This window comes from Schistocerca cancellata, chromosome 3 (assembly GCF_023864275.1).
Source record: "Schistocerca cancellata isolate TAMUIC-IGC-003103 chromosome 3, iqSchCanc2.1, whole genome shotgun sequence".
In the NCBI taxonomy this organism is placed as follows: domain Eukaryota; kingdom Metazoa; phylum Arthropoda; class Insecta; order Orthoptera; family Acrididae; genus Schistocerca; species Schistocerca cancellata.
In genome coordinates, this window is record NC_064628.1 from 602,658,480 (window position 1) to 602,684,739 (window position 26,260).

A 26,260-nucleotide genomic window follows, 5' to 3' on the forward strand; every position below is an offset into this window, starting at 1 on the left:
CTCTGGCCTAAAAGCTGACACCTACCAAGTGTATTATGTCGTCTTTGATGATGCGATCCCATACTCCAAGGAACGTAGGGGACGATGCGGGAGACCCGGCAAGGTGATAGCGGAGGTGGTTTGCCATTGCCTTCCTCCGACCGTAATGAGGATGAATGATGATGATGAAGACGACACAACAACACCCACTCATCTCGAGGCAGGGAAAATCCCTGACCCCTCCGGGAATGGAACCCGGGACCCCATGCGTGGGAAGCGTGAACGCTACCGCAAGACCACGAGCTGTGGATGTTGTCCTTGAGGAGTTCATTAATTTCTGATACGTCTCCGTTACAAGCCAGTCGGAAGTGGGATTCCTCTGCATCGTCGAGCAACTATTTTGCTACTAAAATGTTATACGCTCGTTTCTCTTCACGATCTAAGAACATTTTTGTGACTGCTTTTCACTTCTGAGCACTCTCTCCTAACTTCCATGTACTCTTGATTTTTAGATCGCTCACTGCGCTGAATGTTTTGCCTTTGCTGCCTCTGCTGCTACTGTCGCGTCACACTGCAACACACCTATATGAGGGAAGGAAGGAAGATTTGGTTTATAGACCAGTCGACAACGAGGTCATTAGAGACGGTGCACAAGCGCGGATTGTCAAGGATTGGGAAGGATAAAGGCCACGCTCTTTCAAGGGAACCATCCCGACATTTGCCTGGATCAATTTAGAAAATCACGGAAAACCTAAATCTGGATGGCCGGACGCGGGTTTGAACCATCGTTCTCCCGAAAGCGAGTCCAATGCGCTAGCCACTGTGCCACCTCGCTCGGTTTGAAGGCTTACATAGTTGATACGTTATTAACTGACATTTAATGATAAATGTGACTTGTTTGTGATACATTTTCAATATGCCGTTGCCTTGAAAAGGCCTACTGTAACTTATAATACATAACAGCTAAATATGCCTAAATAAATACGGCGCTGACGCAACGATTGTGGACATTGCACTGGGTCTGTCGTGTGGGTGACGTCAAAATGACGTCACGATCGCAGGGAGTGGTTTGAGATGAGTGTTACGCGTTGCGAGCGGAGCGGGTAACTAAACACCCACCGCCCCGTGCTGCCCCACCTCACCTCGGCGCGGTGCAGGCACAGCACGAACGCCGCTGGGCGCGTCGTCTGGATAAAGACTGTGTCGCCGTGGCCGCCTAGGTGGGCCAGGTGAAGTGACGTACCGTGATTTTCAAATCCCAATTTATGAGGCAAAACTTGATGACAACCTCATCCAGTGGAGAATATTTTATAACAGTTATACCGGGTATCCCGGGGAGTATGGCCAATACAATGTGAGTCAAAAAGGACTTTACAACTTTGGAATGAGGCAGAAATTTATTGAGATAACTTACAGAATCGGTAGGTGTGTCATTTGGTAGCAAACAACCTCAAGTTTCAAGTGTCATTTTGGTTCGATGTGACTACCATTTTCTGTGTGGCAAACATCCCACGGGTAATCAATTTCTTCCCACACTCGTAACAGCAAATCGGGAGTAACTTAGGCACGGCAGCGTTGATTCGATTATTCAGGTCGCATAAACTGTTTGGCAGGGTAGGAACAGACATACGATCTTTAACAAAACCCCAGAGAGAGAAATCCATTGGTGTCAGGTCTGGGGAGCGAGGTCGTCATGCGATTGGCCCTTCACGGCCAATCCAACGAGCTGGGAAGCGATTAAAGAGGAAACGTCGAAATTCTCTCACGTAATGGGGTGGTGCACCGTCTTGCTGGTTGTAAACAATCCCATTTTGGTCGTCTTCATCGATCTGTGGAATTAAAAACTTTTCAGGCAGAGTTCGTTTCATGAAACCAAAACACACAGCGAACACGCTCCACACCACTGAAAGTAGCCATTTTAACTGTGTACTACCCTGGCGCTCATGGTGGCGAATTGGATACTGATGCACTGCGAAACTCAAACTTGAGGTTGTTTGCTGCAAAATACCATCTCTACTCGTTATATACGTTATCTTTACAAATTTCTATATCATTCCAAAGCTGTTAAGTCCTTTGTAACTCACCCTGTGTTAAGGGATACGAGAGAAATGATCATTTGTAGGAACACATTCAACCCTCGCAGCAATACCAAGAAGGGGGGGGGAGGGAAGGGGCGGGGGAAATTCTGTGCCTAATTTGTGAATATAGTGTTGCAGTTACTTTACATTTTAAAATTTTGGAAAAAATAATTATCGTTTCCGTTGATTTCTTGTACCAGATTCCATAAATGTTTTACGTTTTTCAGTTAAATTTAACCTAAAAATTTAAGTCTCAGTGGTAGACGTCACTTTGCCCAATGAATATCATATTCAGTATTTTAAGTTTGATGATCTTACTTAGACAACAATATCTCTTTGAAAATTATGTTGTAAGTAAAAGACAACAACGATTAACGAAATTTGCATTTTTTAAATTTACCCCACGCTAATTGTGAGGACGGGGCGACTCCTGTGAGGACGGGGCGTGAGTCGTACTTGGGTAGCTCAGATGGTAGAGCACTTGCCCGCGAAAGGCAAAGGTCCCGAGTTCGAGTCTCGGTCCAGCACACAGTTTTAATCTGCCAGGAAGCTTCAGATTTCCTATACTTTGCCTTTGGTTCTGATTGTCATTTTTCTATCACACAGGACTCTAGTGAGAATGGACCGATTACTGCACAGTGCTGTATACTTATCCAGTGTATGGCACTACTGAAGCTGGAATGTATACTTGATGTCCTGGTAGTTTGATTTCATTAGCCGAACACGACAGTTTTTCTTTCAACTTTATTCGCAGACCTGCTTCGGAAATTTATATTTCCATTACCACCACTATGTGATGCGTCAGAATGACTTTATGCCATTATACAACATTAATGACGGAAAACATAAATTTACGAAAGCGGTCTACGAATGAAGTTTAATGAAAAACTGAAGCTACCATGTGAATTTACATCCTCTACGAACTGAATTACGCATTTCTGGACCAGTCCAAGTTTGCAATATCTGGAAATGCATTAATTGTCAGAATTAATGGGTTTAAGTCCTACTGACAGAAAGAAGACGCTAACTTGTTCCTCCGTTGGTTCAAAATTTTCTTCAAATTACACGATTGTTCTCTGCTAATAGAAATACATCCCTGAAAGTTAAAATAAATGAGATAGTAGAAATTTTTAGTCACATTACTCACGAAAATGTTAAGATGAGAGATTGGGTGATGAACGCTAATATTTATATCGAAGGCCTCCATTATCGGAACTGATTCCTCAGATGTATTTGGGCAAGATTAAAAGAGTATACAATAATGTTCACGTAATACTCAGGTGTATTATGTATCTTCGAAGCGTTCCACGCACGAATAATTTCTTTATTTAGTACAAGAAGTACTTACCAATGATTCAGTGATTTGTGACATCCATTTTCCACCATAATGGGCTTTGGCAGCGATTAATCAAAACAGATTTTCACTTACGAGAAGGCATTCATTTGACTTGCTCATGTGGCTTAACGCGCAGCACGCTAGCTTACGAGACGGGGAGGTGAGCCAGACCCGAATCGAATACTCGCGGTGGAATCAAAAGTGGAATTGGTTCCCGCTCACCAGCTCAGGAAAATGCAGTACGCAAACAGTTAAAATACGATAACATACAGACCAAAGTTCACACGATGCACTGACAGATGACGCGCATGGTTTCCCTTCCGTAGGTTAAATGACGACTGTGACAATAAGAATGGCATCCGGCTAGAAAGATAAAAGTAAAATCAATTTGTCAAGTCACGTAAACAGCGGACTGCGAAGGCCAGGACGAACAATGTGAAAGATGGAAAAAGATTTCCAGATATCTTTTGTTTGTATGATATAAGTTTGATTCCTCCACAATTTCAGCAGTCATAACAATGTTCTAGAGAAATGTATTCTAGCGTACTTACTTATCTCTGCGAGTACGGGATGACACCACTCTTTAAGATGTTGATGATTTCTGTGATCTACATGGTTCTCTCTATTCTGAGGGGTTTCTACAGTTCGGCAGTTATTTGAGCAAGGCAGTTGTTACTGCTGACAATCTATAGAGAAATTTTCGTTGCCAAATTATGTCCAAAGGACGCTATATCAAATTATTTACTTGTTTACTTCACTCACTTTCAATCCCTCTTTACAAATGTGTATTAAATTCCCACAGATTAGCAATTACGTGAGAGCACGTCACCAAGATTCTTGACAAATTCGATCACCCATGAGAGAAGCTGTATCATAAAAATAATTATCTGATACATACACGCGTAATACTAAAAATAAATAACGGCCATAAACATTCAAAGGATTCTGCCGCTGCAAATAGATTAGCTGTTAGTTCTCTTGTTATCGTGCGTTCAAAGAGAAAAGCGGGTCAGTAAGAAAAAAAATATCGCTAAAGTTCAGCTCTTCCGATAAACCTTTAGTATGCCAAGATGTTCCGAATAAACAACCATCCTCCTCCGAAGCAAGCGAAAGTTTTCGAAGCAGTCGTGTCGTTTCAAAACTGCCTTACTGTACGTTTTAATTTTTATAGATAGTTAGTGATTTTATTTGCACGGTGACGGCGTGAAAGTAGACCAGATAACACAGCATCTGAAAAATAAAGTTTTGCGTGTTAGTGCGCTTAAACAGAAGTGTCGTTGACGACTCTGTGACAATGGTCTAAGGAGAAACGATTTATTTTGTGGAAATGTTCGTGTTAACTTACCGACTTTGGTCAGACGGAATATACGGTAATTTTATCAGTGTGTTTATTGCGATGTGTGTTTTCCGTAACGTGGTTATCATTTCTAGTGTGGACGCAGTTGACACCAATCATCGTCGCTAGTTATCTATAGAGAAGTTAGTAAGGCAGACGTATCACTTAAAAATGAGTGTTTTCACAGTTATAAATACGTGTGTCATACTGCTGGTGTGTAACCTACTTCTGAGCATGTATGCGTCTGCTCAGCCGATCATGTGCATGTACATGATGCCAGACGGTGTACTTGTCCCAGGACCGTGTCTGTCCTACGGTTACTACGTCTTCTGCTACGAGTGCGAGAATGCAGAAGTGACTCAGTCAGCTACAACACAGCATGCAACAACTGGTCGTGACACAGTTTCCACCACAACTTTTGTCCCTAAGACAAGGCCGCCGTCCGAGTCTACTTCACAGCCAACTCCTACTGGTTTGACACCGCCCGGAACTACAGTCAGGAGCACAACACCAGAAACAACATCTACGTCGTTCACAACAACAACAGTGGAGAACTCCTCGCCAACATATCCAACATCTACCACTACCACGATCAGTCAGCAAACGACAACTGCAGCACCTACAACTACTTCCACGCCAGACTCCACGACAGAGTCTAGAACCACCAAGTCTACAACGACAACCGTTGCTTCAGTCCCAATAACTACGACGGAAGCGATTTCCTCTACAACTGGAACAACTGCTTCTCAACTGACGACAACTACCACAGCGAGAAATAGCGCAAGTAGTACTCTGGCAGTAACAACTACTTCCACTTCAGGCACAGGAGCAGCTAACACTGAAAAACCTACGATGTCATCCAGTACAGTGGGATTCACAAGCACTGTCACGCCAACAGCTACAAGTTCTTCACAGAACACTATTCACACTGGTTCCACTGCATTGCTTACTACAACCACGTCGCAAACGGCTGCGGCTAACAACAACACCACTCATCAAACCACTGCATCTGGCGCCACATCGACAAGTACCGAGAGTGGAACAAGACGACCTTCAGGAACGACAAGCCTGCCAGCAAATGTAACAGAACTGGAGACGCTCACCACCGCATCAAGAAGTTCCTTCCCGACTCCACCTGCTCCTATAACGACCACCAGGCGTCCTAGAACAACAAAAAGAAGAAGACGGACGACGACGACCACCACCACCACTACAGTCCCCACCGAACAGACGTCGACTCCGAGCATCGCAACAGCTGCTGACACTGGTTCCACTTCGCTGCCTGTTACAGTCACGTCGCAAACCGCTGCAGGGAACAACAACACTACTCATCAAACCATTGCAACTGGCGCCACATCGACAATTACGGCAAGTACTGAGAGTGGAATAAGCAGACCTTCAGCAACTACAACCCTGCCAGCAAACGCAACAGAGCTGGAGTCGCCCTCCACCGCATCAAGTTCCTTCCCGACTCCACCTGCTCCTGTAACGAGCACCAGGCGCCCTAGAACAACAAAAAGACGGAGACGGACTACTACTACGACGACGACGACCTCTACCGTCTCCTCCGAAGAATCGTCGGCTCCGACCGCCACTGCAATGTCGCTGACCACGTCACCTCCTGGAGAGGTGACATCTGAGAATACGACTGCAGCTTCCATAGCAACAATCACCACCGAACAAACAGCAACTGCAAGTGCTCTTTCATCTCTAGCTACCTTCACCCTACAAACAACTACAACTTCATTCCCGATGACCACCACCCCTTTGCAAACGACCACAACTATTACTACAGTGCCAACGACCACCACTACCCCAGTACAAACTACTACAACTACTACTTCACCGGCGTCGACCTCGACCCCCACTACCCCTACAACGACAAGCACCACGAGCACTACTTTAGCCCCTACGACCACTACTACCATTCCACAAACAACAACTTCATCAGCTTCCCCAACAACTACAGCTGTTTCAACAACTTCGACTGAGAGAACTACTCCTTATTTTGATCCGGATCCAGAATGAGAGGACAAGATGGCATATCATCAGGTAAGCTTAAAGAACATAACTCAGAGTTAACAGTTAATGATTATAATGGAATTTTAACCATAAAGCTATAACAACGTGAAGGGAACAGACTATCAATCCGGACCGTTATTTATGAATACACTTCTTTTCATCTTAATGGTTTTAAGCATATTAATAATATCTGGCCCCACTTTCTACGATTACATCTACCTACGTGAGTACTGAATTCGTTGGGTAATTAATTTGCAATCATTTTTGTTACATAATTAATTAGATAGTAAAATTGTATAGCTATACTTAAAATTAAAGAGACTGAAAAGAGAACTTTGTCTTTTCCAGCATTAGTCCCTATGGCGCGGAGGTTCCATTTTTTATCCTATATTTTACATTATTTATGTATACTGACCTTGTAACCTCACCGACACTTCATTGAACTTGAGTAGAGAAACTCGAAAGGATGTGGAGAGATACTGTTTACCATAAATAAATTGTGTAAACTATGCGCTGTATGTTTGAATCGGGTATTTGGAACCAGCCCAGCATTTCTGGACGTTGTTAAACACTTGTGTATGTGAATAGAATACTAGTCAAGATGATATAGCAAATAGTCTTTAAATATCCTTGTCCTCGTAAGCTAATTTTCGAATCCTTTCACACTCTTCTAAACAACTGACATTTACAGAACTTTGTTTGCTAAAGCACCAGCAAATTTTAATCCACTTATGTAAATTATGTTATAATGGATATTTAGAAAGTTTGAATAATGTAATCGACTTCTCCTCGATTTATAGGCAGTACGGCCACTCAGTTTGAAAGTAACGTGCGGTCTAGGTCTATGACTGTTCACAAAAGAAAAAAATTGATTATTTGAGTGAAGCTTCTTGTACAAGCAACCGAACAGAATGTAATCGATCTCTCCTCACTCACAAAAGTTGTTTGGCACTTCTTAATTGCCTAATCGGAAAATAATGTTTTATGGTAACAACAATAATTGTACGCAAGTGCAGACTTGTTTGAAAAGTTTCAGGAATAATTTTCAGCTCCGCGTAATTGATTATGTATGACCATATGAATAGATATATGATTTTTTTGTTTCTTACAGACTTTTGGCTCGACCATATTGCCTTTGTATGCCTTTTTATGTGAAAAACAAACTGGGGCGCCGATATTTATCGATCGAAACTGACTTGTTTAGCTAGCTGGACCGTAATTTCATTATATATATATATAGGAAAATTTGCGCTTGACCATCGCTTGACTATCTGCTATCTATTGTTCCCTGAAATTATTTCACTATGTTCTGCTTATGATTTTTACGTTATCATTTAGAGTGATTCGGTGTTACTGGCAGAATACTAACTGGCAAAATACTAACACGAATTCTTTACAGACGAATGGAAAAACTAGTAGAAGCCGACCTCGGGGAAGATCAGTTTGGATTCCGTAGAAATGTTGGAGCACGTGAGGCAATACTGACCTTACGACTTATCTTAGAAGAAAGATCAAGGAAAGGCAAACCTACGTTTCTAGCATTTGTAGACTTAGAGAAAGCTTTTGACAATGTTGACTGGAATACTCTCTTCCACATTCTAAAGGGGGCAAGGGTAAAGTACAGGGAGCGAAAGGCTATTTACAATTTGTACAGAAACCAGATGGCAGTTATAAGAGTAGAGGGGCATGAAAGGGAAGCAGTGGTTGGGAAAGGAGTAAGACAGGTTTGTAGCCTCTCCCCGATGTTATTCAATATGTATATTGAGCAAGCAGTAAAGGAAACAAAAGAAAAATTCGGAGTAGGTATTAAAATGCATGGAGAAGAAATAAAAACTTTGAGGTTCGCCGATGACATTGTAATTCTGTCAGAGACAGCAAGGGACTTGGAAGAGCAGTTGAACGGAATGGATGGTGTCTTGAAGGGAGGATATAAAATGAACATCAACAAAAACAAAACGAGAATAATGGAATGTAGTCGAAGTAAGTCGGGTGATGTTGAGGGTATTAGATTAGGAAATGAGACACTTAAAGTAGTAAAGGAGTTTTGCTATTTGGGAAGCAAAATAACTGATGATGGTCGAAGTAGAGAGGATATAAAATGTAGACTGTCAATGGCAAGGAAAGCGTTTCTGAAGAAGAGAAATTTGTTAACATCGAGTATAGATTTAAGTGTCAGGAAGTCATTTCTGAAAGTATTTGTATGGAGTGTAGCCATGTATGGAAGTGAAACATGGACGGTAAATAGTTTGGACAAGAAGAGTATAGAAGCTTTCGAAATGTGGTGCTACAGAAGAATGCTGAAGATTAGATGGGTAGATCACATAACTAATGAGGAAGTATTGAATAGGATTGGGGAGAAGAGAAGTTTGTCGCACAACTTGACCAGAAGAAGGGATCGGTTGGTAGGACATGTTCTGAGGCATCAAGGGATCACCAATTTAGTATTGGAGGGCAGCGTGGAGGGTAAAAATCGTAGGGGGAGACCAAGAGATGAATACACTAAGCAGATTCAGAAGGATGTAGGTTGCAGTAGGTACTGGGAGATGAAGAAGCTTGCACAGGATAGAGTAGCATGGAGAGCTGCATCAAACCAGTCTCAGGACTGAAGACCACAACAACAACAACAACATGGCAGAATGGGAGTAGGGTAATGGAACGATGGGGTCTCCAGTTTTCAGTGCTTCAGATTTAAAACGTTCTAGCATCACAATTATTTCTGATGCGTCCTCAGCGGTTTGTTGTTGTTTTCGTCTTCTTCTGTCCTACAAACTGTTTTGAAGCAGCTGGCTGAGTACTTCACTTTATACAAACCTCTTCATCTTTGCATAAGTACTGCAGCCTACATCCCTGTGAACCGGCGCACTATGGTGGTTAGGGAGAGAGACAATGTGAATTGTTCAGAGCTGACGTAGTTATGCTAATGCACGCAGGTGTGGATGCGTGCAAGCTAAGAAACTTTGTGGCAGTTCTGGAAGATCAATTCCTTTGAGTTTTGGGGTACGGTTTGATATTTACCTAGTGCCCTCAACGATCTTCGACCGGCGTTGTTGCTTCGGCTATTCTCTCTTCGTCATGACTTCTCCTTAAAGGTTCATTTAAAAATGCAAGTCCTCATCGCATCAGGATGTGGACATTAGGATGTAGCTCGTTAGGAGAATGAAAACTTGCGACTTCCGTATATTATAACTTTTAACTAACGCAATAGTGGGAGAGTTCAAGTACATACTTCTTTATCGCACCACCGATATCGGCGAAAAATACAATTAAGATACATGAAAAATTGACAGTTTACCCAGATACCTCCCTACGTGCACCTCACGTGACGTGTGCTGGGCGCTCACTTGAGTTCGTTAACGCTGTAGTTCAGTTGAGCTGTCCATGAGTGTGCTACAATTTCACTTATTTACACAAAGTCAATAAAAGTGTTCAGCCCACTACTGCAACGTGATGTGCTGAGGGTTTTGTATGTTGGAACCATCGATGCCATGGCGAAGAGGTTCATCATTTGTTCTTGTCCTTAGGTTAGTTAGGTTTGAGTAGTTCTAAGTTCAACTGGACTGATGACCTCAGATGTTAACTCCCATAGTGCTCAGAGCCATTTGTTCTTGTCTTAGCCACATGTTTCAGTCGTTGAACCACTCTCAGGCTATCAGCATCCCGAAGACATCTGAATGGGTTCAAGGTAAGTCTCCAATGCCTTTATTTGTTTCCATATCCTCTCACTGGTAGAATGTCTTGTTGATACCCGAGTCCACCGAGGATATGAATGTTCGTTACCGTCCAGCACTTCAACACTTTTTTTTTCCTGATTTAGGTTTACCATGATTTCCCTAGATCACTCCAGGCGGATGGCGGGATGGTTCCTTTGAAAGGGCACGGCCGATTTCCTTCCCCGCCCTTCCGTAATCCGATGAGACCGATGACCACGCTGTCTGGTCTCCTCCCCCAAACACCCCAAGTCACATGAAATTTACATTTCTGCGCATAAATATTGTACAAAAATTTGCATAAACACTGTAGAGAAATTATCCATACGAGACAGTTAATATTACATACACTTCTTGTGATTTTATGTCACGAAACATTTTTCGGTTTTTACTTAACCATTTTTATCACATTTTCCTCTCGGGCATTACCTTTCTGAATGTTTATTTGTGAACAATCTATAATCATAATCTCAGTTTACTTTAACATTTCACAGATTGTCATTTTTTTTCAGTCTCATTTTCCAGAATTGACAAAATATTTGCATACAACATTATCACATGACGTGCATGAGTTTTGTGTTCATAGGGGTTGGGTTGTTTGGGGGAGGAGACCAGACAGCGAGGTCATCGATCACATCGGATTGAGGAAGGACGGGGAAGGAAGTCGGTCGCCCCCTTTCAAAGGAACCATCCCGGCATTTACCTGTAGCGATTTAGGGAAATCACGGAAAACCTAAATCAGAATGGCCGGACGCGGGATTGAAGCGTCGTCCTCCCGCACTGCGCCACCTCACTCGGTTTGTGTTCATACATTGCACCTGACGCGAGTATCCCTCGTTAAAAATGCTGAGGAAAGAAGCTTCATAATAAGAAATCGCTATCAGCCTACATAACAACGTTTAGCTACGCCTCTGACAACTTTACTAGGATATGTCTTAATGGTCTACACGAAATGTTATGGACAGGAAGAAGCATTCATTTTTACTCTACTACTGCAGTCCGTTCATCACCAGAGAACTATTGAGTACATGATTTCATGTCTATCTACTCGTGTTAATCCACTTACTATCTACCGATACATTCTGACAGAAGAATATTGTGTTATACAACTGTCATCATCTGTTGTAAACAGTATACTTCAGTGCCGGTGACGTATACTTCTTTTTGATACACGATGTCACTCTTGTGTATTATGTTGTGCATGAATATATTTCTACGAGAATTGTGCCAATGGACTAGTGTAAAACCATGGTGAGACAACTTGTGTTCGTGGCCAATGTACTGCAACAACTCTTGTTTGGCGCTCTTCTGAGTCACACGGACTTCTAGTGCTTGGTATGAGCCCTTTTCATTTGGTAGCAAAAGACCTAAGTTCAACATTTTTATACATCTGGCTTACTTTAGCTCTTTCACGCACACATTCACACCACAACACTCACACATATTTTTATACATACGATTATTTATTTTCGGTACGGCCCTTATGCTTTGGTACCAAACGCCCAACTACTGTGTTCCCTGTTTTACCCAGGGCCTGACTTTGCATCGTTGTCAGTATTCATATGTTCGATTTCTATCAGTATGCAGTTCATTCTTTATCAGTTTTTTATGAGTTGTAAGAGCGCACATGTTCGTACTACGGTTGTCGTTTTGACTTAGCTTTTTCCACCTCCAAAGAAAAGTGTTGTTGTAGGCGGGGCACGTCCTATCTCTCATAGTACATTCAAGACTTAGTATATGTCCCCTTCATTCCTCATGTAGATATCTGCTTTCTCTCTGTCTCTCTCTCTCTCTCTCTCTCTCTCTATATATATATATATATATATATATATATAATGGTGAGTCAAATGAAAACCATAAATATTTTTTTAAATATTATTTGTTGTGCAGAAGTGGTACAAAGCTGTATCACTTTTCAACATAATCTCCCCCACGTTCAATGCAAGTCCTCCAACGCTTAAAAAGCGCCTACATTCCTTTAGAAAAAAAAATCTTTTGGTAGTCCGCGCAACCACTCATGCACCGCGTGGCGTACCTCTTCATCAGAACGGAACTTCTTCCCTCCCATTACGTCTTTGAGTGGTCCAAACAAATGGAAATCACTTGGGGCAATGGCTGGTGGGTATGGTGGATGAGGAAGACACTCAAAATGCAGGTCTGTGATTGTTGCAACTGTTGTAAGGGCAGTGTGGGGCCTTGCACTGTCATGTTGCAAAAGGACACCTGCTGACAGCAATCCACGTGGTTTGATTTGATTGCATGCTCGCTTTCTCCGTTTCCGATTGATGGAAGTGAACCCAGGTTTCGTCCCCAGTTATGATTCTTGCAAGGAAGCCATCACCTTCTCGTTCAAAGCGCCGAAGAAGTACTTCACAAGCATCAACGCGTCGTTCTCTCATTTCAGGAGTCAGCTGCCGTGGCATCCATCTTGCAGACACTTTGTGAAACTGGAGCACATCATGCACAATGTAGTGTGCTGGCCCATGACTAATCTGTAAACATGCTGCAATGTCGTTCAGTATCACTCGGCGGTTTTCCTTCACTATGGCTTCAACTGTTGCAATGTTCTGTGGAGTCACAACTCGTTTTACCTGACTGGGACGAGGAGCATCTTCCACTGAAGTTACACCATTTGCGAACTTCCTACTCCATTCGTAGACTTGCTGCTGTGACAAATATGCATCACCGTACTGAACCTTCATTCGTCTATTAATTTCAATAGGTTTCACACCTTCGCTACGCAAAAACCGAATAACAGAACGCTTTTCTTCCCTGGTGCAAGTCGCAAGTGGGGCGGCCATCTTTATACTGATACTGCGACGGTATGTGTGCATCTGCACTATGCTGCCATCTACAGGCCATTCTGCAAGCCACGCTGTTTGTAGCACGTTTACCAACTTACAGGATAACGGCGCGAAATTTCGATTTGTTATTACAAATTTAAGGTTTTCATTTGATTCACCCTCATATATATATTCCTTAGCTTTGTTCTTCCTAATTTCTTAATCTTAGTTTTCTTCTGTAGTGTAGACGTTTTATTTCATTAATAGTCAACCCATAAGGTTTCTATAAGTGTAGACTACTTGGCGTTTCTTTGCAAGCTATCGTCGTATGGCGGCGATCCGTGGGCCTACGCTGTACAGCCAGCATGCGCGAAGGTAGTCAACCTTACGGCTAGCTACTGCGCGCGCGCTGTTCTATCCTCACTCCACTTCGCCACTCCCACGTGCTGCATCTCAATCGCACGCCTTCTGTGTATTTAGACGGTCCAGTTTCAAGTTGAATAATTTCTCGCCCTCGGCGAGAGTAATATTTACTGAGCTTCTCTGGCCCGTAAACACACGATGAAAACCGTGCATAATTAAATCTTACTTCCTAATAAGGCAACACACATGAAATTGGCAAAAAAAGTCTTTCCTTAAAACTAAACATCAATCGTAATACTATATTCAAGTGGATAGAGTGTCATCTCTTGTATACACTTACACACATAATCCAAGCCGTGCTTGATCAGTTTCAAATTCTGTTTAGTGCTGAAATTCACGTAAATCTTTGTGTGGTTAGAGCCCTTTTTCCTCATCACTGCTTAAATATACTAACTTGTAGGCTCCTGGGTGAGGGATTCTTGATATAACTAATGGCCTTGTGTACAGCAGTTCCCACTTCCGAATCAACTTTCCATACTTTGTCGATTTTGGATGAGGCCTCAGGAGTACTTGTTCTCCTACATGGTGCTGTGCAGTGCGTCTTAATTTCTTATGATACACTTGTTTTCTGTATTCTGGCTTTTCGTCAATGATAATCAGTGCCCGACGTATTTTCTCCTCATGCGATACTTACTTCCTAGGGACCTTGGGTAGAGGTTTTTTCCAATCGTCTTCTTCTCTTTTGTCAAACAGAAATTCCGTAGATGTAAAGCCGGTTGAGCTATGTGGAAGTCTGTTCACAACTTGCGGGAATGGAGTAACGTGTCGTTCCACTTTGTGTGTTTGTAGAGGATGTAAGTCCAGAAAAACTTGTTAAATTCCTTAAATATCTTCACTCTGGCAGTTGCATCTGGGCGAAACCTGGATACAATTGTGTGTTTAATGTTGTGGGTGTTTATGAACTCTTTCCAACGGTTGCCTGTAAAGTATGACACATTGTCCGTTATCAGTATTTCTGGCTTGCCTACTCTTGGTAGATAATTCGTAGTAATTCTTCATATGATGGTGCTCCCAGTCACTGACCGCACAGCATACAATTTGACATACTTGCAGAAAATGTCGTATAGAGCAACAACGTATCTTACACCTCCTTTCCCTTGTGAGATCGTCCAGTCGCATCCAAGGAAGCTACCTCCAAGGGTATTTCAGGCATTATCGGGTGTATTTCAATTAGTTTTGACTTATTTGTATGATTAGTCTTCTGGCACACTATACATTTCCGTATTACTTGTGGAGCTTCCTTTCTTAAATTTGGATAGTAACAATAAGCGATTTTTTACTAAGGCAGCTGGAGACACCATAGTGTCCCCAAACACTGTGAGAGTGTTCTGCTGTAGTTGCTCCATACTTTTACTCGTCTTAACGTAGTATTTCTGTTGTGTTTTATCTTTAATCAACAAAACCCTGCCGGCCGGAGTGGCCGAGCGGTTCTAGGCGCTACAGTCTGGAATCGCGCGACCGCATGGATGTGTGTGATGTCCTTAGGTTAGTTAGGTTTAAGTAGTTCTAAGTTCTATGAGAGTGATGGCCTCAGAAGTTAAGTCCAATAATGCTCAGAGCCATTTGAACCATTTTGAACAAAACCCTGATTTATGATCTGTTCGCCACGAATTGCAAGTATTCGTCTAGACCTTGTGGAAGCCTCAATAAGGCATCAGCAATTACGTTTTGATTACCTTTGATATACACAATTTCAGTATCAAATCCCTGTCAGTACAAACACCACCTAGTGATCCTCCTGTGTAAGAGTTTACAAGTGAGAAGGAAGGACCAAGACTGATAGTTGCAGTACACCTTGGTAAGCTTTCTCCACAGGTTAATTCGAACTTTTTGAACGCCCTTATTACCACGGGAGCTTCCAATTTGGTCACAGAATATGCTCGTCCAGCTTCCGGTACGGTCCTTCCTTGCAAAACTAATTAACCTGATGGTAAGCTTCCCATTCGTGTCAGTGATTTGGAATTAACAAGCTTCCAGCCCTTCGGAGGACACGTTTGTACATGGATGAAAATCATAGATCATGTCAAGATGATGTAAGATGGTGGCATTCAAAAGAAGTTGTCAAAATCAGTTTGGTATTGCTTGGTCCTTAACCAGTGGTGGTTCTTTCGCAGAAGATTCAATCGAGCATCACTATTTAAAAGCTGCTGTGGTACAAAATTTCTGAAGAAAGATACTATTTCAAGTTATCCCTTCAACTCTTTCTTGTTTTGAGGTACAGGGCAGTGTCTGATAGCAACGAGCTTCTTAGGGTCTGAAAGTATGCCTTGAGGTGAAATTAAGTGTCCAAGGAATTTAACCCTTTCCTTACCGAAATGTGACTTCATTAGGCTGCCTCTGACTCCGTATTCTAAAAACCTATACAAGACTTGAGCCAAGAGCTTCAGTGTAAATCATGAACGGACGCAGCGATCCTACTTAAGAATTCAGGTCCTAAAACTCGCTCTAAAGCAGTAATAAATACGCCTGCACTGACTTTTAAACCAAAAGAGAGAACACAGAACTCATAGGCCGGCCGGTGTGGCCGTGCGGTTCTAGGAGCGCCAGTCTGGAACCGCGTGACCGCTACGGTCGCAGGTTCGAATCCTGCCTCGGGCATGGATGTGTGTGATGTCCTTAGGTTAGTTAGGTTTAAGTAGTTCTAAGTTCTAGGGGACTAATGACCACAGATGTTGGAGTCCCATAGTGCTCAGAGCCATTTGAACCATTTTTTAGAACTCATAGCTTCTGCCCCTGCATAAAAGGCACTGTACTTACGGCTCTCCTCATGTTATGCAATTTGCATAATGATGAGGTAATAAACGTTATGGAATTTTGGAAGTTATTCTTCCAGGTTGTCAGTCCGCATCCTGACAGGCATAATAATTTTATTTATTACTCGTGCGTCGAGCACAAAGCGGACACTATCGTTATGATTTGCTAACGGCCAAACTGGGCCTACAGTGTGAAGATAAGGATGGTTGTATTAATTCCCAGTTTAGCATCCTATTGATCTCTTTCATCACAGACTCCTTCTTGGACCAAGGAATGGGGTAAGACGAAATCAGAATGTTTCGTGTGGGTACATCTCCATTTTGTACCTGTATCCTTTGATTATTACGGAGTGTCGTTCAAAAACATGAGCATAACATATTAAAAGCTCCTGCAATTCTTTCTTTTGTTCTTCCGTAAGACACGCTGATTCAGTTACCTTGGCGTGCACGATATCAGAGCCCATTTCCACTTCCTGTGATTGCTCAATTCCCTGTGTGTTTATAAACATGACGGTAGGATACAAGAACTGTATTCGAACTTTAACAGTGTGTTTTAGTTTGCTTTCTCTGGCGTATGGCTTGACTAGGTGTACTGAATACTGTTAGTCGTTCACAACGAGATGACACTTCCCCTTAACAATGTCAATTTGTGCTTGGTATTTCCTAAAGATGTCCATGTCATACGGAAGTTTACTATTAGCCTTTCAACCACAAGAAAAATGCTTTGTAAAGAGAAGCTCTGAATCTAAATAGGAATCCATGCCTGCAATTTTACACCTTTAGACTTATCTCCTACAACCGTTGGTTCAAAATGGCTCTGAGCACTATGGGACTTAACATGTGTGGTCATCGGTCCCCTAGAACTTAGCACTACTTAAACCTAACTAACCTAAAACATCACACACATCCATGCCCGAGGCAGGATTCGAACCTGCGACCGTAGCGGTCACGCGGTTCCAGACTGAAGCGCCTAGAACCGCACAGACACACCGGCCGGCTACAACCGTTGGATTTGCAGTTTTGGACTGTAAATGTCGGTATGTGTCCTCGTCTTTGTTATTGATCAAACAGACCTTGTGGAATTATATTCGTGGTAGCTCGAATGTCCAGTACTGTGGATACCCTTAAACCAAGTACGGGGTGATCAAAAAGTCAGTATAAATTTGAAAACCTAATAAACGAAGGAATAATGTAGATAGAGAGGTAAAAATTGACACACATGCTTGGAATGACATGGAGTTTTATTGTTGTTGTTGTTGTTGTGGTCTTCAGTCCTGAGACTGGTTTGATGCAGCTCTCCATGCTACTCTATCCTGTGCAAGCTTCTTCATCTCCCAGTATCTACTGCAACCTACATCCTTCTGAATCTGCTTAGTGTATTCATCTTTTGGTCTCCCTCTACGATTTTTACCCTCCACACTGCCCTCCAATGCTAAATTTGTGATCCCTTGATGCCTCAAAACATGTCCTACCAACCGATCCCTTCTTCTAGTTAAGTTGTGCCACAAACTTCTCTTCTCCCCAATCCTATTCAATACCTCCTCATTAGTTTTATTAGAACAAAAAAAAGAAGCAAGCAAAGTATTGCTAGACGCGTGAAAGATCTCTTGCGCGTGTCGTTTGGTGATGATGGTGTACTCAGCCGCCACTTTCGTCATGCTTGGCCTCCCAGGTTCCCAGACATCAGTCCGTGCGATTATTGACTTTGGGGTTACCTGAAGTCGCAAGTGTATCGTGATCTACCGACATCTCTAGGGATGTTGAAAGACAACATCCGACGCCAATGCCTCACCATAACTCCGCACATGCTTTACAGTGCTGTTCACAACATTATTCCTCGACTATAGCGGAATGATGGTGGACATATTGAGCATTTCCTGTAAAGAACACCATCTTTGGTTTGTCTTACTTTGTTATGCTAATTATTGCTATTCTGATCAGATGAAGCGCCATCTGTCGGACATTTTTTGAACGTTTGTATTTTTTTGGTTCTAATAAAACCCCATGTCATTCCAAGCATGTTTGTCAATTTGTACCTCTCTATCTACATTATTCCGTGGTTTATTCAGTTTTCAAATTTAAACTGACTTTTTGATCACCCGATATTTGTGCATTGATTAGTGCCTGTACTGTTCCTTCTTTTTAATCTACACAGTTGAAAGATCTTCCTGACACAGATCATCTTTGATATCAACACAGTTGTCGTATCCAAGAAAACAGTTTTTAAGCAGTTCCACGCCCCCATCCCTGTTACTGATCATCGAACGGGTGCCTATCGCGACCGGTTCGAGCTTTCCGAATTACCCTGAGAACTGACCTACCCGTTAGGGGTAACCTCAAATACTGCACATGATGCGTCTGGTTACGTCAGTAAGTAGCTTGCGCTGCTCTTTATTCGAAATTTCGTCGTCCCCGGGCGCTATTCGAAACGTAATTTCGATTATACTGATTATAGTCAGGCGGCGGCGGATTATTTTGCCGCCCGGTTGCGTTCTGTCCTTGCCTGTTGCCGTTCGGGCCATTGCCCCCGGTCCGCTCGCTTTGCACGCTTGCTGACTATAATCTCTCTGCTCATTAAATCCTGACCGACTGAAATTCTGTCCTTGGTTATTTTTGTACCCTGACTTGAATTTTTGTCGCTTTCCGTTACCAAATTCGTTCCTGTTGGTATTGTTGAGAGGAGATATGGCTGTCAACCGTTTGGTTGTTGTTGCCATTCCCACCACGTTGTTCGTTAGTTCGTTTGGAGCCTACCTGCGAGCTATCACTTCGTGCTTGCGCAGGTCTCTCTTAGTAGATAAGATCAATGGAATCGAGAACTGAGGGGAAATTCTCTATGTGAAGAGGTGATTAATTTCTTACGTTTGTTAGGCGGTAGTCAGCTTTCCAAAATTTTTAGGACATCTACGTGTGATACCGGGTTTGTCCAGTAACGGGTTTTATTTAGATACTTCTCAAAACTTCTTCCGAACCCTCCGTGTTTAATGCTGAATGGCGCCGAGTTAAACACTTCGCGCTAAAGTCTCTCTTGTACCGCGATGGATCAGAACTTGTCTAGCAATGCCCTTTCAAACTGTTCGTAGGTGTGACATTTTCCTACGATGTCAGTGCCCCACAGCAAGACATCACCCTATGTATAATCTATCACAAAGCGTATCTTCTGCGCTTCGGTCCAATCCCTTGGCAAAAGGTTCCGGAAGGCTCTTGTGAACGCGACTAGGTTTGTTCGTTTATTTTCCGAAGAAAAAATCGGAAACTGCCTGTGTCGTAACAAGCCTTCATCTTCGAACAAAGAAGAAAGGTGTGTAGCAGCGTCCGTTGTCGGCGGGCATTGTTTTGATGTTTCGGATCGTATTCCGAATAACCCTGCGATACAGGGACAGAGATTGACGACGCCTACTGCATCTACATCTACATCAACATCCATACACCGCAAGCTACCTGACGGTGGGTGGCGGAGGGTACCTTGAGTACCTCTATCGGTTCTCCCTTCTATTCCAGTCTCGTATTGTTCGTGGAAAGAAAGGTTATCGGTATGCCTCTGTGTGGGCCCTGATCTCTCTGATTTTATCCTCATGGTCTCTTCTCGAGATATACGTAGGAGGGAGCAATATACTGCTTGACTCCTCGGTGAAGGTATGTTCTCGAAACTTCAACAAAAGCCCGAACCGAGCTACTGAGCGTCTCCTCTGCAGAATCTTCCGCTGGAGTTTATCTATCATCTCCGTAACGCTTTCGCGATTACTAAATTATCCTGTAATGAAGCGCGCTGCTCTCCGTTGGATCTTCTCTACCTCTTCTATCAACCCTATCTGGTACGGATCCCATCCCGGTGAGCAGTATTCAAGCAGTGGGCAAACAAGTGTACTGTAACCTACTTCCTTTGTTTTAGGACTGCATATCCTTAGGATTCTTGCAAAGACTCTCAGTCTGGTATCTGCTTTACCGACGATTAATTTTATATGGATATTCCATTTTAAATCACTCCTAATGCCTACTCCCAGATAAGCTTCCAGTTGCTGACCTACTATATTGTAGTTAAATGATAAACGATTTTTCTTTCTACGTATTCGCAGCACATTACACTTGTCTACATTGAGATTCAATTGGCATTCCCTGCACCATGCGTCAATTCGTTGTAGATCCTCCTGCATTTCAGTACAATTTTCCATTGTTACAACCTCTCGATGTACTACAGCATCATCCGCAAAAAGCCTCAGTGAACTTCCGATATGTCATCCACAAGGTCATTTATATATATTGTGAATAGCAACGGTTCTACGACACTCCCCTGCGGCACACATGAAATCACTCTTACTTCGGAAGAGTTCTCTCCATTGAGAATGACATGCTGCGTTCTGTTATCTAGGAACTCTTCAATCCAATCACACAATTGGTCTGATAGTCCATATGCTCTTACTTTGTTCATTAAACGACTGTGGAGCACCGTATCAAACGCCTTGCGGAACTAAAGAAGCACGGCATCTACCTGAGAACCCGCGTCTATGGCCCTCTGAGTCTCGTGGACGAATAGCGCGAGCTTGGCTTCATACGATCGTCTTTTTCGAAACCCATGCTGATTCCTACAGAGTAGATTTCTAGAGAAGTCATTATACTCGATCATAATACGCGTTCCAAAATTCTACAACTGATCGACTTTAGAGATATAGATCTATAGTTCTGCACATCTGTTCGACGTCCCTTCTTGAAAACGGGGATGACCTGTGCCCTTTTCCAATCTTTTGGAACGCTACGCCCTTCTAGGCCTGACAGGTTAGGATTCAAGTACGGGTGGATGTCCGAATTATCTGTCTCGTCTGTTGACATCTTATAGCCTGGGGTTGAATCTTCCATTTCCTTTTCAGTGTTACTAACGACGTAATCCCCGATTTATCATCCACTGCTTTCAACCTCTGATATACATCGATTTCTCGATCACGTCTATATAAACTTTGTTTTCCTGGACTACCTCCTACGCCAGCCGGCCGGAGTGGCCGAGCGGTTCTAGGCGCTACAGTCTGGAGCCGCACGACCGCTACGTTCGCAGTTTCGAATCCTGCCTCGGGCATGGATGTGTGTGGTGTCCTTAGAGTAGTTAGGTTTAAGTAGTTCGAAGTTTTAGGGGACTGATGACCTCAGAAGTTAAGTCCCATAGTGCTCAGAGCCATTTGAACCATCCTACGCCAGTGTACTGTCATGGTCTACCATACCACCCTCGGATCTATCCTTTACTTCCTTAATGTCTTTATCTACCCTTTCTTGCTTCTTTCTCATCAACTGAGTATTTAATATTATGCTACTCAGGTGCAATGACAGGTGTTTCACCTGCTCAGGTAGACCTTTTGTACGCTGTTTGCATCCCATCAATGGTACCTGCGAGTGTGTTTATATCAGGTACAATAGTGACCGCTCCTGCGGCAGTTTTGTCTGAGCCTCAGAAACGTCTTTCACCTTTTCCGTGAACTGTTCTTGTGTATGGTCTACTGATGGCAGTTTTTGGCTTAAATTATTTATATTTTGTGACAAATCGGTGAGCAATTGTGTTTTTAGCTTTTCCCCCATATCTACAAGTTTATCCGATAATTCATTTGAAAGATCACTACACAAATCTTTTGTCAAGTCATCGAACTGTTGTTTTATGTCGTTTTTGAAAGCACCAAGAATTCGCTTTTGCTGTTCAAAGTTATTCCTTTGTGTATCTGTCTGTTGTTTTAAAAAATCATTGAAGTTTTCATCAATACTTTGTTTCAGTGTTTTTGCTCTTCCTTAAACTCGTTCTTGAAATCATTGAAGCTTTGTTCGAATAACTGTTGTAGCATTTGCATCTTGCTCGGGGTTTCCGGTGTGCGCAATGCACGCTGTACAATCACGTTTGCACTAGGCGTAAGTGTATCAGGCAAAGAAAGATTTTTAACAAGTCCACGCTGACGCGCGTTACATTTTCACCAAGGGAAAAAATCCTCCCTGGAGAAAACCGTGACCCTGTCTCATCTGTTGTCATCGTAGTATCATTTCGAATGATAATGTTCCTGTCATCTGCGTCCATGTTAATTGAAAAATGTAACTGGTCGTTATCACTGGTACCGACATTTTCTGTTTCGATTTCATTTGTTGCAATGTTCATGCCGGCGACATCTTATGTCTGGCTACCTAGCAATGATTGGTAATAATGTGTCTATCTTGTGTACTCATTTTTTGATAATTTAAAAAAGTTAAGAAATAAAGAATACTTTTGAAAATCAAATATTCTGTTTGTAATAGTAATGATACCACTACGAAACCTCTTCAGCGGTGCCTCGCTAACATGTATCAAAATACATTTTCGACGTTACTCAATCGCATGCACAGGTTTCTCCCCTCAAAATTTATTTTCTGTCCAAATGTCTTCGTATGTTACAAGAATGCTTCAATTTGTGAATTGGATTAGGAAAGTTACTACGATCACTGTTGGCAGAGACGCTACGAAGCGCAGTCAAGCACGCAATGGATCGTGTACTTTCCTGCCTTTTCGTTGGTTTCTTTTCGCTCCTTCCGGAATTAATCCTCCAATTGATTGTGTTTAATCTTTTGCACATTGAGTGATTTCCATCATCGTTGCGATAAGACAGTATCCCAGTCATGAAACAGAGAAAGACAACAATTAGTATAGTACAAAACTTACAAAATTATATAATTATTTTAAATTTTTACAAACGTGCTAACTCTCTGTCGATGGCGACGTCCTAGTATAGATCGCCACATATGGTGGTTAAGGAGAGACATAATGCGAATTGTTTAGAGCTGACGTAGTTGTGCTAATGCACTTTTTGCCGCAACAGGAATTGTAAGCCCAGAGATGGAGGCAGGTGTGGATGCATCAGGGTTAAGAAACTTTGTGGCATTTCTGGAACGTTCATTGAAGATTAATTCCTTTGAGTTTTGGTGAACGGCTTGATATTTACCTCGTCTCCCCAACCATGTACAACAATGCGGGCGTGGCTGCGTCGGGTATTCTCTCTTCGTCTTGACTTTTCCTCCTTAGGAGAAGCTCCATTTAAAAATGCAAGTGCTCGTCGCATCGCGATGTGGGCATCGCAACTGCGTGTACTATCCTAGCACGCCTCCGGTCACACGCAGATTTTCATCTTATCCACACACTGCTAATGTAGTGTCCCTTACCCATTATCTTCGTTAGTCACAGCATTTCCCCGATTCCCGTAAGAGTTGAGTCTGTGGTGCATCTGCACTGAAGAGCAGCGCCGGCCGAGGTGGCCGAGCGGTTCTAGGCGCTACAGTGTGGAACCGCGCGACCACTCGGTCGCAGGTTCGAATCGTGCCTCGGGCATGGATGTGTGTGATTTCCTTAGGTTAGTTAGGTTTGAGTAGTTCTAAGTCTAGGGGACTGATGACCTCAGATGTTAAGTCCCATAGGCCTTGATACGCCTGGGCATTGGGTCGAACAGAGCTTGGATGGCGTGTACAAGTACAGCTGCCCATGCAGCTTCAACACGATACCGCAGTTCATCAAGAGTAGTGAGTGGCGTATTGTGATGAGGCAGTTGCTCGACCACCATTGACCAGACATTTTCAGTTGGTGAGAGATCTGGAGAATTTGCTGGGCAGGGCAGCAGTCGAACATTTCCTTTATCCAGAAAGGCCCTTACAGGACCTGCAACATGCGGTCGTGCATTATTCTGCTCAAATGTAGGGTTTCGCAGGGATCGAACGAAGGGTAGAGCCATGGGTCGTAACACATCTGAAATGTAACGTCTATTGTTCAACGTGCTGTCAGTGCGAACAAGAGGTGACCGAGACGTGTAACCAATAGCACCCCATACCATCACGCCGGGTGATACGCCAGTATGGCGATGACGAATACACACTTCCAATGTGTGTTCACTGGTATGTCGCCAAACACGGATGCGACCATCATGATGCTGTAAACAGAACCTTGATTCATCCGAAAAATGACGTTTGGCCACTCGTGCACCCAGGTTCGTCGTTGAGTACACCATGGCAGGTGCTACTGTCTGTGATGCAGCGTCAAGAGTAACCGTAGCCACGGTCTTCGAGTTGATAGTCCATGCTGCTGCGACCGTCGTCGAACTGTTCGTGCAGATGGTTGTCCTCTTGCAAACGTCCCCATCTGTTGACTCTGGAATCGAGACATGGCTGCACGATCTGTTACTGCCATGCGGATAAGATGCCTGTCATGTCGACTGCTAGTGATACGAGGCCGTTGGGATCCAGCACGGCTTTCCGTATTACCCTCCTGAACCGACTGATTCCATATTCTGCTAACAGCCAATGGACATCGACCAACGCGAGCAGCAATGTCGCGATACGATAAACCGCAATCGCGTTATGGTACAATGCGACCTTTATCAAAGTCGGAAACGTGATGGTACGCATTTCTCCTCCTTACACGAGGCATCTCAACAACGTTTCACCAGGCAACGCCGGTCAACTGCTGTTTTGTGTATGAGAAATCGGTTGGAAACTTTCCTCATGTCAGCACGTTGTAGGTGTCGCAACCGGCGCCAACCTTGTGTGAACGCTCTGAAAAGCTATTCATTTGCATAGGACAGCATCTTCTTCCCATCGGTTAAATTTCGCGTCTGTAGCACGTCATCTTCGTGGTGTAGCAATTTTAATGGCCAGTAGTGTAAATTATAGCTCAGAGAGAAGTAAAAACTTTTAAGACTTTATTTTCAAATAATAATTCTCGTCACCTGTGCCACTTTCCACTGTTTACAGGTCTGCAGCGTCATGCGCAGGTCGGCCACCGCGGCGCTCGCGTTCGCGTCGCTGCTGTTGCTGCTGACGGTGCTGCCACCCAGCGTGGACGCTGTGAGGCGCGTGCTGGTGCGAGCCCCGGGCCAGGCTGCGCAGGCGCGCCGCGCCAAGGTGCTGCAGGTGGGGCAGCTTCGCAGGGAGGACGTGCGCGAGGGACACATCATTCGCGCGCCGGATCGCATCGTGGATCCGGGCGAGGTCTGCCTCGGCGGCAAGCGGCACGGCGCCGGCCGCTGTCGAGAGGAGTGGTGATACCAGCCGCGTGTGCACAAACTCTCACTCAGTATTATGTGACGTTTTTTTCCTAAAAAACAAACAAAAATAAAAATGTATGTTTCTGTAATTTAGGTAGTAAACAAGTATCTTTATTTTTCCTAGCATTATTTCCGTACTTTACAGGTTCACATGTAACTGGTGTATGCTCAATAGTGTGGACCTTAGCAATACGTAATTTTCCAAACAGTTAAGTTTTACTGTCCCAACCTCCCAGTTCCACACTCGTGTCTTCCGACCGGTTTGATGCTGTCCACGACGAAATCGTCTCCTTTGCTAATCTTTTCATCTCAGAGTAGCAGTTACAACCAATGTCCTCACTTATTTATTGGCTGCATTCCAATCTCTGATTTCATCTGTAGTTTTTACTCCCTACAGCTCCCTCAAGAACCATGTACATTGTTCCCCTACGTCTTAACAGATATCCTATCATCTTGTCCGTTATTCTTTTTTCCACAGATTCCTTTCCTCGCCCATTCTACGGACAACCTCCTCATTCTACACCTTACCAGCCCACGTAATTTTCAACATTGTTCTGTAGCACCACATCTCAAATGCTTCTAATCTCTTTTGTTCCGGTTTTCCGACAGTCAATGTTTCACTGACATGCAGTGCTGTGCTCCAAACGTATGTTATCAGATATTTCTTCCTTGGACAGTAAGGACTTATGTTTGATACAAGCAGATTTCTCAGAAACTATCATAGATAAATGAATGAAATTTTTAGAGACTCTGTATAACACAAAAAGCCACCTCTGGTATTACATTCATTAATATTTCCCCTTTAGGAAGTTCA

The 26,260-nt window shown here is 43.3% G+C and overlaps 1 protein-coding gene across 1 annotated transcript; it reads left to right on the forward strand.

Moving 5' to 3' along the window:
- The first annotated feature begins 4,475 nt into the window (after nt 1-4,475).
- LOC126176836 (mucin-5AC-like) lies at nt 4,476-25,516 on the forward strand. The gene is made up of 2 exons (XM_049924023.1): nt 4,476-6,781; nt 25,154-25,516. The coding sequence occupies exon 1, from the start codon at nt 4,901-4,903 to the stop codon at nt 6,755-6,757; it is 1,857 nt and encodes a 618-aa protein (XP_049779980.1). The 5' UTR covers nt 4,476-4,900; the 3' UTR covers nt 6,758-6,781; nt 25,154-25,516.
- The last annotated feature ends 744 nt before the right edge of the window (nt 25,517-26,260 follow it).